Source organism: Sinocyclocheilus anshuiensis, unplaced genomic scaffold (genome assembly GCF_001515605.1).
Source record: "Sinocyclocheilus anshuiensis isolate Anshui unplaced genomic scaffold, SAMN03320099.WGS_v1.1 scaffold1423, whole genome shotgun sequence".
Taxonomy (NCBI): Eukaryota; Metazoa; Chordata; class Actinopteri; order Cypriniformes; family Cyprinidae; genus Sinocyclocheilus; species Sinocyclocheilus anshuiensis.
The window spans coordinates 308,531-321,432 of NW_015536552.1; the positions used below are offsets into that span (position 1 = coordinate 308,531).

General features: G+C 35.7%; 1 protein-coding gene across 2 annotated transcripts in view; it reads right to left on the reverse strand.

The window, feature by feature from the left end:
* The window catches only part of LOC107701030 (alpha-parvin-like), a 30,539-nt gene that overhangs the window by 14,862 nt on the left and 2,775 nt on the right, over nucleotides 1-12,902 (reverse strand). Inside the window, exons 2-13 of one of the 2 annotated variants that reach the window (XM_016502953.1) lie at nucleotides 10,268-10,357; nucleotides 10,098-10,168; nucleotides 9,903-10,005; nucleotides 9,612-9,752; nucleotides 8,963-9,078; nucleotides 7,313-7,371; nucleotides 6,354-6,373; nucleotides 5,674-5,735; nucleotides 5,530-5,598; nucleotides 4,415-4,516; nucleotides 3,954-4,026; nucleotides 2,796-2,895 (exon numbers count right to left, since the gene is read on the reverse strand). In XM_016502953.1, coding sequence (XP_016358439.1) covers nucleotides 2,819-2,895; nucleotides 3,954-4,026; nucleotides 4,415-4,516; nucleotides 5,530-5,598; nucleotides 5,674-5,735; nucleotides 6,354-6,373; nucleotides 7,313-7,371; nucleotides 8,963-9,078; nucleotides 9,612-9,752; nucleotides 9,903-10,005; nucleotides 10,098-10,168; nucleotides 10,268-10,357 — 983 coding nt within the window. In that variant the 3' untranslated portion in view covers nucleotides 2,796-2,818. Of the gene's footprint in view, nucleotides 1-2,541; nucleotides 2,896-3,953; nucleotides 4,027-4,414; nucleotides 4,517-5,529; nucleotides 5,599-5,673; nucleotides 5,736-6,353; nucleotides 6,374-7,312; nucleotides 7,372-8,962; nucleotides 9,079-9,611; nucleotides 9,753-9,902; nucleotides 10,006-10,097; nucleotides 10,169-10,267; nucleotides 10,358-12,902 lie in introns of those variants that run through there. The other variant, XM_016502946.1, reaches the window with a different exon arrangement.

The window sequence follows — 12,902 nt, forward strand, 5'->3', positions numbered from 1 at the left end:
AAGGAAACTGTGAGGGACACCTTGAGCGTTTCTCTTCCCGAGAATGATAATCACTGAGAAAGGAGCACATGGGACAAATATAACATTATTTTTTCTTAGTTACCACGTTCAGATGTGATTCAAATGTCTGTATGAATCAACTATAGTCAAAACGAGTATAAATGCTCTTTAGTAGATTGGAGGTCATGTCTTTCCTGTGAATGTTTTATAAATGGGGCCCTCAGAGGTATGTTTGATGTTCAGGATGAATGCTGTTCTATACCTTTGATGTTCAGTTGAATTTCAAGCCACCTTAACTTTGAAAATCCACACACTAAGGGTCCGACCCATCAGGTGACACTGAAAAAGATAGATGGGGCTCCGAAATTCAATTTACTTTTGAGGTCTCAGTTTCTCCATCACCTTTGTCATTCTTAACCTTTAAAAATACAAGCTCTCTTAAAGCATGTTAATAACAGTGATCATAAGTGATTTGTACGCAATCAAAAATTGTGAGAAAGGAAGGCGAGAGAATTAAAGAAAAGAATTAAGACTAAGAGAGAGAACAAATGTTACAAAGAGCAAAAAAGACAAAATAATTGCAATCTAATGGTGGCAACACTGCAAATCCGGACATTATGCACAGGTCAGTCAATTACCCAGGTGTCCTCTCTGTAATTTCTCCCTTAGATTACAGAAATCACCTGCTTTTGTGATAACAGGAAGTCAAAATATGTGAAAATTGCATAATATGTTATATAATATGTTCTGTTTGTAATGTTCTTTTTCATTATTTTAAACAAACAGAGCTACGTATAGTAAAACATTATTTTATGTAACAACTTTCCTTTTGTGGTAGAGACATAAGTACAGACAAATCACAGTTTGATGAGAAGTGTAATATTAAGGTTGTGGTTGCATTTATTACTCTCTGGCGAAATTTCAAAGATGAAATCTAGTCATTTAAATAAGAATCAACACAATCTGGTATTACGCGTTATGGCAAAACATTTCCTCACACAGCTTCCCCCTTCAGGATTTCCATGTGAATTTGCCGCATTGACCAACATGAAGTTGTTTGTTTTGAAGGCTACTGTGTGAGCGATGCTTCATGCAACATTGACCGTGGAAAATGGACCAAATTTTGCTAACGTGACCGCAAATGTACTTTTCAAAATGTTCAGGTTTACCATTTTTGACTCTTAAAACTGACCTTAAAAATGGTGAAAATACCCTATAGACTTGCATTAAAAGAGGGTCCATCTTAGCAACTGCACAGAAACACCCCAGAACTGTTGTGGTGAGTCGTACTGGACAAGCACCAACACTTACATTTTCTTTAGGCAATGCAAAATCTTACCATTACACAAGATCCGAAATATTCTATAGCAAACCAGGCACAAGAATTTCAAAGTAAAGTAATGTTCTGGGAAATTCATCTATTCTGACTAGAAGAATGAAACTAGTTCTCCACAAGAGAGTTAAAAAAAAAAACTATCCAAGTTTAGAGTATTTCTCTTCTGTTTAACCAACAGTATTCAGAGAGTGACTCAATTCAAGATGTTCCATATCAGAACGTTTTTGTGTTTATTGGTGGTTATGAAGGACAAAACAAACTACGATGTTCAAACACTGTAGTGTATGGACTCTGCCAAGCTGTTTAAGAGATCAAATTAGACTATCCTTTGATTTGCTGCCATTTTGAAAAAATCCAATAAGAATGTTAAAGCGATTTTTCAAGCACCGGTTCCCCATGTGGATGTGGACGGTTTTGAATGGAACTAAATTACCCCCAAACAGCCTTCCACTTAAATAAGGACAAAGAGAGCCCACATCTGCTGGTCATCCCTGCGGTATTCTGAACGCCGTAAGCATCTGTTCCAGTGAGTGAAGTGAACCAAGTCTATCAGTGACAAGACGACTTAAAGTACCGCACTCAAGAACACAGCCTTTGGCTCGGCAGAGAGGGAGGAAATGGAATGGAAAGATAAAATCTGACAATCACAATGGGCTAGATTATTCATCCACGTTTAATGTAGATTTTGTAACATTTTTCAGGTGGAGATAAAACATGAACTTTGAATTTTACAAACAACTCTACTGTAATGAAATCCATCAAACAAGGTATAAAAAAAAGGATCTTTGTGTAGTTTCCACAAACATAATAGTTGCTCCATTGCTAATTTTCAGTTTAAATACGATTTTTTTTCCCAATAATGATTCAAGACACTGTGTTTTAAGAAGTAAGAAAATAAATGAATGTGGTCAACTACTAACTGAGCCAAATTTGTGTGACAACAGCATGTGAGTAAAAATATTTTCGGTTGATGCAGATACACTATGCAAGTGTGGACAGCTATAAAAACATTAGCACAGAAATCAGGAATAAGCCTTGACAAATTAAGATATGCAGTGAAATAGCAACTCATTACAAGTAACTAATTATTTGGTCAAACATCCACCTTAAATCTAATGCTGCTGGCTCCTTGTTAAAGAGCTGATACTGTGAAAACAATATAGTGTTTTATTTGATATAATGTGTAGTGCAAGCTGGGTATTTTCTCTCATACGTCTGTTTAGGCACTTTAGGATTAATACATTTCAAAAGGATTAAACAGCTAATTGCATTTCCACAGGTAAAAGGCGAATGCAAACATCAAAAACATTTATATTCATAGTGTTATTTTCTTTAGTGTTTTTACATCCATCTAGATGACAAGAAAAATACTTAAGTCACAATTATTAGTTGTATAAGGGTATTGTACAATACTCCGCAATAATTAACAGCATGTTTTGTCTGTCAGCCTCATTAAAACTCAAAATAGTTTCCCGTTTGAGCTCAATCCACATGCCTGTACCTGGTGAAAAGGTTGTAAAGAACTCGGAGAGTCGATTTTAGGTCACAATTCACAATATCTGGAATAAAACGAAAAAAAAAAAATACTCATTTTACAATTTGAGAACAAAAGCTTTCATAGTTACAATTGTCTTGGCCTGAAGAACCCTTGAGCAGTTAAAAAACACAGAGTGCACAGTTTCTTCAGTTCCAGTACATGTTTGAATTGATTTAAAGCATGAAGAGGATTTATGCAAAATAATGTACCTGAGTCTTCAAGGACTCTGAACGACATAATGCAATCAACACACACAAATAAAAACCTAGACACACTTTTAACCTGAAAATCATTCAAATACACACAAAAACACACAACCAAATGTACACACACAGTATAAAGAATACTTTGAAACACTATAAATAATAGAGCTGTATTTGTGTAGTATTTATTCACATTTCACATTTATGTCTTTGACAGACTCTTTTATCCATTCAAGGTACATATTTGATCAGTTCTTGCTTTCCCTAGAAATTAAAGCCATGACCTTGGCGTTTCTAGCAGCGCGCCCTTCTGTTTCAGCTACAGGAAGGCTGTTTTAGTATGTGTATATTATGGATACTGTATACAGTATAGCATCTAATGTATATTGTGAACTGCTGATTTGTTAAACTAGCTCTAAAGAGAAGGTTATTAATTCCATCTTACTTAGATTAAAAGAACTCAATATTATATTAATTGTAACTATAATATTAATACTTTATTATCTATTATTATTATTACATATTATTTAACTAAACTATTTAAATATGAATTATTCGAAAAGGAGGGGAAAACAGCTAACTGACTATTGTTAGGTAAGGAAAATAGAACTATATATTTTTATTTTTTATTATTATGTAACACAAGCCAACCCAAGAATGGCCTGTTTTTAATTTTATTTAAATATGTTTTCAATTATCTCTAAAACCTTTATATGTAACATTTAAGAAATGAACATTCAGGTTAAAAGAGCAACACTTGCGAATTGGGAAAGTATCAGTAGCCAAGTACAGTTCTGACAAGACAAATCTTTTTTAAATGGCCTGTCAACCACACAATTGCAATGATAGGACTTGAAGAAAACAAAACCGTAATTACCCTCAGGCCTGGGCTTGGGCCTCTCCAGGTCACCGTCCTGCATCAGCTCAAAGGAGAAAGACACATTATGAACCTGCAGGTAAAAAAATAAACTGTCATATTGTGACACCCTGAAGGGCAAATAAGGGCATGTGTTAAAAAAATAAATAAAAATTCCCAAACTGGACTGTAGATGGACCTAAAGCAGTTATCTCTGAAGTCCACACACAAGCACTGGATATTAGAAAGAAGCTACATATCACCCCACTTATCAGTTTCCTGTGCAGAGGCAGATTACAGATGCATCCTGGTGCGACATGCCCATTTGGCACAGGACGGGCCTGCTGGATGTGACCCAGGTGAGCAGCCAGTACTCTGGGCTGACTGTCAACACCACCCCCTCTCAACGACACTCAACACAGCACACCAGGGTGGCTTTCATACTGAAGCACGCTAATCGCAGACGCACTGCTAATTTATACCTTTTGGTCAAAATTCTCAGGCGTCAGGAAGAAGTTGTAGAGGGGGACAAAGTATCCTTCCAGAAGTCCCATCAGCAGGACCAGATACACACCATCCGCAAACTACAAACACACCTCAGTCAGAACAACACAATCCTGTCATAAGACGTCAAATCAAGACACAAATTTACATAAAACACACAATTCTGACACACTAAAACTTATTTTATTCAGCAAGGTGTTCAATTTATCAAAAATGACAAAGACAATGTTACAAAAGATTTATATTGCAAATAAATGCTGTTCTTTCTATTCATCAAAGAATGCTGAAAAAAAATTATATTTTCACAAAAATATTAAGGCTTTTTTTTTTTTACACTTCTTGAGCACCAAATCAGCATATTAGAATGATTTCTGAAGGATCACATGACTGAAGACTGGAGTAATGATGCTGAAAATTCAGCTTTGACTCACAGGAATAAATTACATTTTAAAAATACATTAAAATTGAAAAGAGTTATTAGAAATTGTAACAATATTTCACAAAATTACAATTCTTACTGTATTTATGATCAAATAAATGCAGCCTTGGTGAGCATAAGAGACTTTTTATATTAGAATTTGTACTATATTTATTTATATTTACATTATAATAGAATTTTATATTAACCGGCAATCATTTTGCTTATTAGTTGATTAAAATATATTAATATGAAATATTTGCCAATCGTAAACGGCCAACAAATAAGATGAAGAATAACAACTTACATTTATATTTATGAAACAAAGCTATATCTTATGGGTTAAGACTTAAAAAAAAAACGTAAAATATAGAGATCTACTTTAAATTATATTTTTATGGTGCTTTAGTGTCCGTTTTGAAGCTTGAACGCTTGAGTTCCCATTGAAATTCCATGTTAAAGAGTGACCAGGACAGTCAAATAGGTTTGGAATGACACGAAGGGGAATAAATGATAACAGAATCAGAATTTTAATTAATTTATTGAACAAATGGTCTTTTATCATGTTGCTGCTGCTATCATTTTATTAAATCACTGTAATATATGATTTCTTGTCGCTTAGCACTTTCTTTTACCATAGTCACAATATATTTATTGTGCTGATCCATGTGTTACCTGTGTATCCAGTTCAGCTACTTCCAAGTTCAGTTTATTCAGGTGTTTGTTGACGAAGGTGATTAGAGTCTGCAGAAAACAGATGCAAATGTGGTCAGGTTTGTCCAAGAATGTAATTCGGCCAATATTTTGGCGCTTTTGTACCTTCTTCACCACATTCAGCTTGTCAGGAGCATGATCCAACAAGGTATCAAACGCATCACGCTCTGAATACAAGAATACATCATTAATTAGAAACACAACTGCAACTTTGAAAGGAATAGTAAACACTGGTGTTCACAAATTTGGGGTAGGTAAGATTTGTAAATGTTTCTGAAGAAGAAAAAAAAAGTTGCTTAAACTCACCAAGCTTGCATTTACTTGATCAAAGACACAATACAAACAGTAATTATTTAAAAGAACTGTTTTATATATATATATATATATATATATATATATATAGAGAGAGAGAGAGAGAAATTTTTTTTCTTTTATTCAAAGCTGAATTTTCAGCAGCTATTTTTAATATAGATCAGTGTCACATGATCCTTCAGAAATCATTCTAATATGCTGATTTGTTGATCAAGAAACATTTCTCATTATTAACGTAAAAACAGTTTAATACTTGCTGCTTAATATTTTTGTGGAAGCCTTGATACATTTTCTTTGATAAATAGAAAGAAAGAAACAATATAAAAGTCTTCACCGTCACTTCTGATCAATTTAATACATTCTTGCTGAATAAAGGTATTAATTTCTTTCAAAAACGTACTAGCCCCAAACTTTTGAACAGTAGTGTGTTTAACATCTAAATTTTAATGGATGGAAATTTTAATAACACTCACCATGTCTGCCAGATAATGCCCTATGACCATAAAAATATATATATATGACTGAAACATTAAATTATGATTGAACTTGTTAATAGCATATACACATATGAATGCAGTTAGAAAATCATCACATAACATCAATATAACAGTTGTTGTCCGATATGTAATTGTCTGCCATCACGTAATGCTCAATTAAAGTTAATCTATAAAAACACTAATAATTTAACAACATCGTTAGATTAAATCTTTAGCAAATCTTGTATCCAGAATAGGAATATACTGTACATTTTAATGTTGTGGTGCTTATAGCATTTAAAATGAGTGATTTTATTTATTTGTTTATTATTGTGTAGAATTTTAATAATCAGTCATTTATTAGCAAGAATTGTATTATTGCATGCAATGCAAGTTAGGCATTTCATTTATCTCCTGTACAGCATGGGAGGCAATTTGTCTCTCTTAATTCCACGGTCACTGAAAGCCAGGCGGCTGTCATTTGGGTGTATGGAAGGGTGATCAAATTGATCGGGCAAGTCTGGGACAGCCCTGGACAGGGCTTCCTCCCCATGAGGCCCCCTCCTCCTCACTCTCTAATCACTCCTGCCAGCCATCGGCCTGGGCAGCAGCAGCTATTGTGTGTGCGATGACAGCCTCGGGAAGTACTCCACAAACACACACATACAAGTGCAAAAACACACACTTATCTCCCTAGTTGCCAGGTGCCTGCTGGACCGCTATACAGTCAGCTGTGCACATATATGTGTGTGTGTGTATGTCCGCACAAAGGGTGACGAAACAGCACCAAAGCTAATCCAAATGCCATCTTGTAATCAACGATCTACCGCATAATGATTGAAACATATGAAAGAAATCATTACAAAAGGTGCAAAAGATTATTAAACCCTGATGTTGACACATTTATTAACACATGGGGGTGAAATCTGGAAATTAGGGTTGTCACACTGACGTACTCTGTGTTGCCAGTAATCTCCTCCATAACCTGACGGGATTGAAGAATGCCCTCTCGTTTCTAAGAGAAAGAAAAAAGGAACAGATTGAATATGAACAGGAGCCAGAAATCTCTAGTAGACTTACAGTGTGTTCACACCAAACGCGAATTGAATTATTCGCGCGAGTAGATTACATACAAAGTCAATGCAAAGACTCGAATAGATGCAAATTTGTGCCTGACGATGCGAATGATGCAAATTGAGCGACTTGATTGCAGCAGAAGATGGGATTGAGGCGTATATTGTGCTTTAGCGGCAACCGATTAGCATGGCTACAGAGATGCTGCTATCAATAATAAAAATAATAGTAATATCAGTGTATATATACAGTAGTAAAATGTAACACACACATTAATACAGGATCCTAACGTTATTCATCCTCCTCTGGATGGTGTTGTGAACCCAGACACGTCGGCGTTTGGCTTTCCATTGTATTTGGGACTTTTTGACAACAGGTACAAAACAGCGATTGTAGTTATCTCCACCATAGTTGATCGCGCTGTTTTTATTCGCGCGAGTGACACGAAAAACATGCCGCGAGTAATCTAGAGCGAGTGGCGCGATGCGCATATTCGCTTCGCGTCTGGTGTGAACGCACCATTAAAAACTGCTGTCCTATCAAAATATCTGTTATGGGAAAACAATGAGTTCCTCTAGTCAGGCACAACAGGAGAAATACAATATGATTTTTCAAATCCATTCTCCTACATGAACGGTTAATTATAGATATATAAATGTATTTTAAATAAATTAAAAAAAATTTACTAATTAAAATGTTCTACAAGATGATACTAAGTTTGACTATTTTTCCAGGTATGAAAATTTCCTAATATTTCCAATTTTTCCTTGACTATATCAACATCAAAAGCAAGACAAGACATACAAAAATACATAAATAAAAATACAAATTAAACATCGATATCAGCAAGCTAGCATCAGTTACTGGAGATAATTGGCTTTAGAAATTAAGGCTAACTGACTATAACCATCCATATTTGATTCGATATCAAAAGAAAGCAAGTAAATATTGACTATAATCATGAGTATTTGATTCAATATCGAAAGAAAGCAAGGAAATATTGAATGAAAGCAAGAAAAATGACAAAATACAAACGAAAACATCGGCTTCATTGAGCTAGCTTCAGTTATTGAAGCTAATTAGCTTCAGAAATTGAGGACTGTAACCTTCCATAGGTTCAAAATCAAAACAAAGTAAGAAAATATGAACTATTACCATTAGTATTGATTCAGTACCAAAGTTAAGCAAAAATACTTTGAAAGAAATTGAGACAAAAGACAAAATACAGATGGCATCAAAATCAGTAAGCTAGCGTCAGCTACTAAAGCTTATTAGCTTTCATCTGCATTTTCTATTCTGACTTGCTTTCCTTCCTCAAAGACATTTTGACAAAACCTGGTAATTCAAAAACAACAAATAAACCTTTTTTTTGTGTGATTTTGTGGAGATCTGTGAGAAAATTTGTCTGACAAGTTTATCAGAGAGCGTTTTAAATGCAAACATAACTGTCGCTTGATGTTATCTACTTCTAGCATCATAACAGCAAAGATAGCAGTTAGAGAACATTACAGTCTAAAACAGAGGTTACGTACCTGAACCACAACCACCTGAATGGACACATGGTCAGGGAGGCGAATGGGGGCTCTGAAGTGCTGTGAGAGCGCCACCAACAGGTGAAGGATGGCCACAATGCTCTTAGCGTGAACGGCTAGTAAATAGTGTAAAACAAATAAATAAAATAAAATAAAAAATATTACATTTAGGTCTTACATTCCCTAGTTTCATTTGAATTAATTAAAACCAGTATTGGCACGAAACAAGCTGAGATGTAGCTTCAACTCAGTGAATTGTTACTTAAGGACACAGGATTGATGTTCACTTCCATTTAATACAAAAATCAATAGCGCATAAATCTCTCTGCCTCATAAAACACAATAAAATGACCTGCAATATCTTTAGGTGTCTCTTCCACATAAGTGGAGGGATTGAAATCCACTAAAAGATACTGTTACATCACTTTAAGTGTTTTCCAAGCCTTTGAAGCTCAAAGCTACGAGAAGCACCCATTAATAGCGTTTTAAACAGACGTTACTTTGTTGTAAAGCCGTTTTGTGCACCACAGCATGTCTAAGTGGACACTTTAAGACTCGCTGCCTAATACAGGTCCATTTTTAACAGCGCATAACACTTGTCTTATTTAGGAGCATTTGAATGTGTCATGCTGGAGCTCTAGGGACCTACAGTCGACGTTCCACTTGATGCTCCTGGTGGAGACCTTCAGAGCGTCATTGATCCTCTCCAGAACCGTCTGCAGCTTTTGTTTCTGGGCAATCTCAGATTGGGTCACCTCTGCAACATTCAGCTTTTCACCTTCAAGCTTTTCTACGGAATGGAAACACAAGGCCAAATAAGAATAGAGAAGACGGAGATCGGAGAAGTTCTCTAGGAGTTCAGGTAGATATTTCTTGGATATTTAGTCAAATATAACCAATCCAAACCAGCCATACTGTAAAATAAGCAGAGACTGTTTACCAAAGAGCTTCTGGAGAACCTGTCCATCATAGAGATCTTCAGCCAGGTCCTTCACGATGATCCTTTCCCCAACCAGAACATCGTTGATCCAGTCGATGAGCACCTAATTCAGCCATAATCATGGACGTACAGGTTTGGAACGACATGAGGGTGAATATGTAATGACAGAACTGACATTTTTGGTTTTATACAAACCTTCATGAGTTCCTGGAGTTTTTGGTCATTTTTTGAGTTGGGGTCCACCATGGTGCGGACTTCATTTTCCTCTGTGAAGAAGAGAAAGAGACAGGCAGGAGGAAGGTGTAAGGGCATATTATTAACCTGAGCGAGCATCAATTGAATAATGAGGCTACGGGTTCACCTACCTAGCATGATGTCCTCAGGATGAAGTTCAAAAGGTGTGGGACTCAGGGGGAGATTAATGGCGTTCATCCCCTCCTCCTGCAGCTCAGATACTATAGAATACAGGACACGTGTGAGAGATGACAAATTATTTCAGTATAAAAAAAAAGAAAAGAAATTGAGTGGGTTTTTTTCGCCTTCATGTTATTGCTGTTATACAAGTGGTTGACAATATATTCATTTACCTTGGATTATAATGAGTTAAGATTATAATGAGTGCCACTACTTTTACTATAGATAGCTAGGTTTTAGGATCTTTTTAACTTCCCAAACTTAAGTCAATATGAAAAACCATTAACAAGCCAATTTACTTCTGCAATCTGACATGCTTTACAGTGAAAGTGGATATTACCGTACACTACTGTTGAAAAGTTTTTAAGAAATTAATACTTTTCAGCATGGACTAAAATAACCAAAGGTTTCAGTAAAGACATTAATAATGTCAAAACGATTTCTGCTGTATTTCAAATAAATGCTGTTCTTTTGAACTTGAAATATGAACGATTCATCAAAGAATCCTAAAAAAAATGTATCACGGTTTCCACAAATCTATTACTTTTTCTAAACTACATTGTTTTCAGCACTGATAAGACTAATAAGAAATGTTTCTTGAGCACCAAATGAACAGTTTAGAATTATCCATTACATTTTAAAAGATATTAAAATAGAAAACAATTATTTAAAATGATCAATATTTCATAGTATTACTGCTTTTATTGCATGTTTGATAAAAAAAATGGTGCCTTGGTGAGAATAAGAGACTTATTCTCTTATTAAATCTTACTGAAACCAAACTTTTAAACAGTAGTGTAGGCTATATTATATTCATAAAGTAGTAAATAATTAATAAATAAATATGTAAATAAATAAAAAATATTATATATTAAAATGTTAAAAATACATTAAAATATATTAAATGTGTATTTATAAAATGTTAAATATTAAATTAAACAAAGTAATTAAATATTATTGTTTGTGCTATGAACAATATTTAGCCACAATAGTCTCAGAGTCATCAGGATGGTTTTAATTTTTTCGCTTGGCCCAGTACAAGCAACCACCACAAAAACCAAAAACACCTTAGCAACTGCATAGCAACACCCTAGCATCGCCGCAGTTCACATTTTCAGAAGAATATGTAAAAATGCATATATTTATTAGGTTTTTATTAGAACTTCAGGGCATCAACATTCTCAGCATCCTCAGAGAAACAACCCAGCTCCTCGCTCCCACTGCAACCCAGCATGCATCACCGTCAACAGCGCTGATTATGGGGATGCGAACATCCTGTGCTGGATTCCAGAGGCCTCCCATGGAGGACGATATCCTATTAATCAACACCCTCTCGACCTCACGCACAGCTGCTCTCCCGCTGCTTCTTTTCACTGATGTGGGGGCCACATAAAATCCAACGGCACGACAAAGACGTCATGTATCTTGTACTATGGTGAGCATTAAGGTTAACGTGTGACTGGGCGGATGTTTCACAATTTAAGCACAATTTCTTCAGAAATTGTCCAGTTAGCTAGAACTCCACCAGAAGATCTTGCTTTTATGGTGCATTTTGAAGCTTTAACTGACATTATTGTATACGGAAAGAGCTGCATTTAAAATCACAGGAAAAAACGGTATATGGGTTTGGAAGGACATGAAGGCGACTAAATAATAATTTCACCAACGCTTTAAGTAGTGGTAGTCATCATGCACCCTTTTAATTTATATTTCCAAATGTGGAACGAAAGCAATAAACATAAAATGCACTGCCTCCTGGGTACAAGCCACAAAATAGTCCTCATCAAAATCAAATCATACATCAATTACCCATCCAGATCACACTTCTCATCCTGTGTGTGGGTGAATAAGAGACAGAGAAATAGACAGTCAGAGTATCAGAAGGCTCAGCTTATTTTTCCTCTAATTCAGTCTTGCGAGGGCTGATGGATGCTGCGCAATCATTACAGAAGTGCACTCTGGGAATCGTGCAAACCCAGAAGAACTACTCCAATGTAATGGAACACAGACTAATTTACTTACTGGATAAGAGGACAAGAAGACTAATATATTTTTATTTGTTAAGGATGTGGATCACTATAGCTTGTCAGGATTATTATTGGGTTCTGTAATCTAGCGCCGCAGCTGTTCTTGTTTCAAGGCTGAGATGACTCTGTTCTCAAGCCTCGTCCAGACAGAATACCTTACATGGCTAGAAGAATACTGCCAAACTGGGGAGAAGGGTCTGGCTGCAGACTTGCACTTTCAGACTTGCATTCTCAGACTTGCACTCTTAGACACTTGCGCTTCTGCTAGCGACGTCACTTGCAGTCTTTTTTTATTTTTATTTTGTTCCATTTATTGATTACTTTTTGTTTGAATCTCTCAACATTTTACAACAGTAGCCAGGTGGTGAAGAAAAAAAAAACTAAATTACAATGTCACTTGCAATCGCCACTTGCACTCTCCGCTACCTACCGTTACCAAAACGTGACGTTAAACTCTGCTGATCACGGATTGGCCGGAGAGAATCATCTCTACCTGCGTCACTGAACTTGCGACACAAACACAAAAGAACCGCTAGATTTAAATCAGCACAGCCAGCGA